The sequence below is a fragment of the Mangifera indica genome, unplaced genomic scaffold (genome assembly GCF_011075055.1).
Source record: "Mangifera indica cultivar Alphonso unplaced genomic scaffold, CATAS_Mindica_2.1 Un_0191, whole genome shotgun sequence".
Lineage (NCBI taxonomy): Eukaryota > Viridiplantae > Streptophyta > Magnoliopsida > Sapindales > Anacardiaceae > Mangifera > Mangifera indica.
This window is the reverse complement of record NW_025401283.1, coordinates 1-3,490: the sequence shown is the minus strand read 5'-3', so window position 1 is coordinate 3,490 and position 3,490 is coordinate 1. Positions and strand designations below refer to the sequence as shown.

Below are 3,490 nucleotides of genomic sequence, written 5' to 3'. Positions count from 1 at the left end.
ATTTATTCTTTGGAATTGTTACTACATTTTTGACTTTGCAGATATGAAATAACTGGCCAACTTGTACACTTTATTAAAACTAAATATTTCTAGCTTTTCAAGCATGTTTAGAGCTCCTTGACACAAAACTTTTTTTTTTATTTTCATAGTATCATCCTCAAGATTATCTCTTTCCTTTTCTTATATAACTGCAATAATAATTATCTTTTTAGTTAAAGCATACATGAATTGTTGCTCATTTGGATGATAAAGAAGATATTAACATACATTTGATTAGTATAGTGAGGTTATTCACTCAATTCTGTAATGACTTTAAAATGTATGAAAGAGTAATAGAGCCTTCAAGAAATTATGAGTAGAATTTGTGATGTAGAGTACTGACGGAAATCCATCTGAAGTCTCCCAATGAAATTTCAAATAAACGAAGAAGCATGCTACTTCCTCTACTGATTTTATACTTAGTTCAAATTTAAAAAAAAAAAAAAAATTGAGAGAGAGAGCATTACAAGCGATAAGAAAATTGAGAATACGCATAATTCAAAGTCTACACGATTACAAACGATAAGAATAAATGTATTAAGAATAAATGTCTACACGATTGCAAGTTTAATAAAATCAAGATAATGCATCTTCCTAATCGTGGATGATGAAAAAAGAGGGAATTTTTCTAAACTTAGGAAGCATAAGCCAAAATTTTGATTTTAATAAGCTGAAATATTGATTTCCGGTTTTCGGTTTCCAACATTCCTTTTGCTTTTGCGCAAGGGCCTCTTTCTCCTCTTAATGAATGATATTTTCACACTTGGCTCTCTTCCACTTTCTTCTCATATATATATATATATATATGCATGTTGGGTTCAACAATTAATCCACACCACAAACAAGGATATTTTAACAAAATGAATTCAAAAAATAAACAAATCAGTAACCTAACAAAAAAATCAGTTTTTTCTATATTTTTTAACTAGTATCTGAATTAATTTTTTAAACAACTTATTTTTCGGTTTCATTTTTTGATTTAAAAATCAATTCAATTGTTAGATAATTTTAAACAATTTTACCGATGATATTGTTTTCTTTGTCGGCCGCCTTATGGTGATATCATATAGTAACTCGAATGAACTCAAACTTGAGTTCGAAGTGAGTATTATAGTTTCAGTTCAAACTCAAACTAACTTCAGGTTTAATTTGGATTGACTTCACCTTTAAATTAACGAATTTTTAAGTTAACTTAAATCAAATTTCAAAGTTGACTGGAGAAAAAGAATGCTGACATTTTTATGAAGCAATCTGATACTATTGCTTTTATTTATTATTATCGGAAACGTGAAGTCTTGTAGTTTTATTTATTACAATATAAGTCATAAAGAGAAAGTTCACGATGAGACACAGTCCAACTAAATTATTTAATATCTAGTAACTTTTAGTCCCGCAAGTGTCTTATCGTTGATTATCCCCCTTCTCAGTTCTGGCACTGCCTACGCACTGGGCGGATTTCGATCTTATTGACAATCATCCCACTCTTCCACTGGGAATTGTGTTCAAACATTGAGATTTCCAAATTCCCAGTCATATTGCAAGATGTAATGAACTCGCCAACTCGGACCTTTGTCCATTTGTTTTTAGGCAACGTACTCAGATCCTCTTTGCGTTCAATAGTCTCATGGTAACTGGGAATGGCGAGTTTAAAGTTCACTGGATGATTTGCAAATCCATATTCTCCGTCCTTCATCATCAACACAAACGAAACTTGGTAAACCATCCCTGGAGTGAGGTTTTTGGCAGGGAATTTCCCTATTACGTCTAACCAACAGACCTTCAATAATTCAGCCACCTCAACTTGAACACAATTACAACTGCTAAAGTAAAATTTATTTCATTAGTTAATCTTCCTTGAACTAAAATAAAGTAGATAACCAACACTTATATATAAGATATATAAATACCCTTGTGTGTCTTGCTTATAAGTCCAACTCCAGTAGCGTGTATCTTCTCCCCAAGTGATTGCGAGACCCCTTGCATGAATGTCGAAGGCGTTAGCCCACAAAAGCCTGTCAACCCCAAACTTCTGCAGTAAAAACATCAATTAATTGATTATTAGTATTGAAATTAATTGGTACAAATATATATAAAAATGATATTGAAGATGCTACTTGCCAGTTTGTTTTGGTTCAAGAAGATTCCAGCCTGGAGGTTTTCGATCAGATTGTTGCAGGAGGCGTCAATCTGGGAGTCTCCTTCTTTCAGAATGGCATGGAGGTTGTGTGGGAGCTGAACTTGAGCTGAAGCCATCTCCTGATCACTTTTCTCTTCAAAATTCCAAGTAAATCTTGCTGATGATGCTCGTTTGCCATGCAGACCTAGAATTTATAGGCTGAGATGATCAAATTAATTACATTTTTCCATTTTTGTTTTTTCATGAGAACCTGTTCGCTTTACTTTTCAAAACGATAATTGAGATTCTCTTATCTCCTACTTCCAGATAACATTACCTATGCACCGTCCAATATTGCCTCTGTACACCTGTATGAAAATTCTTAGAGAAGAAAAGAAAGTATTATGACAATATGTCACTGACCCAAATTCTTTATATGTATTATAATTTTGTGCTACTGAGATGTCTATTTGCAATTTTAGAATGAAATATCCGATTTCATGGTCACAACAGTAGTTTTATTTTATCACGAAAGTGATTGCCTATATCATAATTTATTCTATAATAAGACAAACATTATTTCTTTATTCCTTCTGAAAAAGAGATTCACAGTCCATTATAAGCATCTCGAATGCTCTTATATCAGGGGATAAATATTGTTTTCCCTTTCTTTTTTTTTTGGCAAAGATATTGAATTGACTTACACAACAAGCAAAGAGAAAATCAAAACAATAAAGTAATCACCCGGGACATAAATTTGCGTAGTTTGACAATATGCCTACATATACGGAGCAGCCATTCTTATTTTTATTATGAAGGAAATATGTACAAAATATGCACATTATCTATTAAGGTTTTCCTTATATGACTGGTAACTTAAGTAACCCAAAATACAATATTGTCCCAACTAAAATTCTTCACCCCCAATGGGATAATCATTCCTTCGATGGATCACCCTTTCTACTCTTTAATCTTGGTCATTTTCCGAGTGAATTGCCCTATTTGTCTTCTGGTTCAGCTTCCGACAATTTAGATGCTATAGACACACTTGGAACGATAATTGAAATAGGTTTTGTTGTTATAGAACGACTACAGACCTTCTAATATGACCAACAATAATTTTGTGGAATGCTCTTATCCTGATCTATTATAACACTTGAAACATCCATTTTTTAGCTTTAAACGGTCTCATTCTATATTACATGATATGGAATGTTCGCTCCTTCATCATGCAATGTTTCTTCTATTGTTTTGGGATCTTTAGGTGATTAAGTAATCTTAGAACATATGAGTTACACTTCTAACAATCTCCACCTTAAATGGGTATTCTAATAC

The 3,490-nt window shown here is 32.5% G+C and overlaps 1 protein-coding gene across 2 annotated transcripts; it reads right to left on the bottom strand.

The window, feature by feature from the left end:
- Nucleotides 1–1,275: 1,275 nt before the first annotated feature.
- LOC123208256 (protein PHLOEM PROTEIN 2-LIKE A1-like) lies at nucleotides 1,276–2,345 on the bottom strand. Of its 2 annotated transcripts, none has more exons than XM_044625629.1 (3): nucleotides 2,158–2,345; nucleotides 1,947–2,068; nucleotides 1,276–1,859 (listed from the first exon to the last, which is right to left on the bottom strand). In XM_044625629.1, the coding sequence occupies exons 1-3, from the start codon at nucleotides 2,290–2,292 to the stop codon at nucleotides 1,463–1,465; spliced, it is 654 nt and encodes a 217-aa protein (XP_044481564.1). In that variant the 5' UTR covers nucleotides 2,293–2,345; the 3' UTR covers nucleotides 1,276–1,462. The 2 variants fall into 2 exon arrangements, with proteins under 2 accessions (XP_044481564.1, XP_044481565.1); XM_044625630.1 differs by having other exon boundaries at nucleotides 1,276–1,856.
- Between the last annotated feature and the right edge of the window lie 1,145 nt (nucleotides 2,346–3,490).

Excerpts from the sequence above, each read along its gene's own strand:
- LOC123208256 (XM_044625629.1), bottom strand. The coding sequence starts at position 2,292 with ATGGCTTCAGCTCAAGTTCAGCTCCCACACAACCTCCATGCCATTCTG. Across the intron at positions 2,069-2,157 it reads TCTTGAACCAAAACAAACTG|AAGTTTGGGGTTGACAGGCT; the intron begins GCAAGTAGCATC and ends TTTTTACTGCAG. Across the intron at positions 1,860-1,946 it reads TATAAGCAAGACACACAAGG|CAGTTGTAATTGTGTTCAAG; the intron begins GTATTTATATAT and ends ATTTTACTTTAG.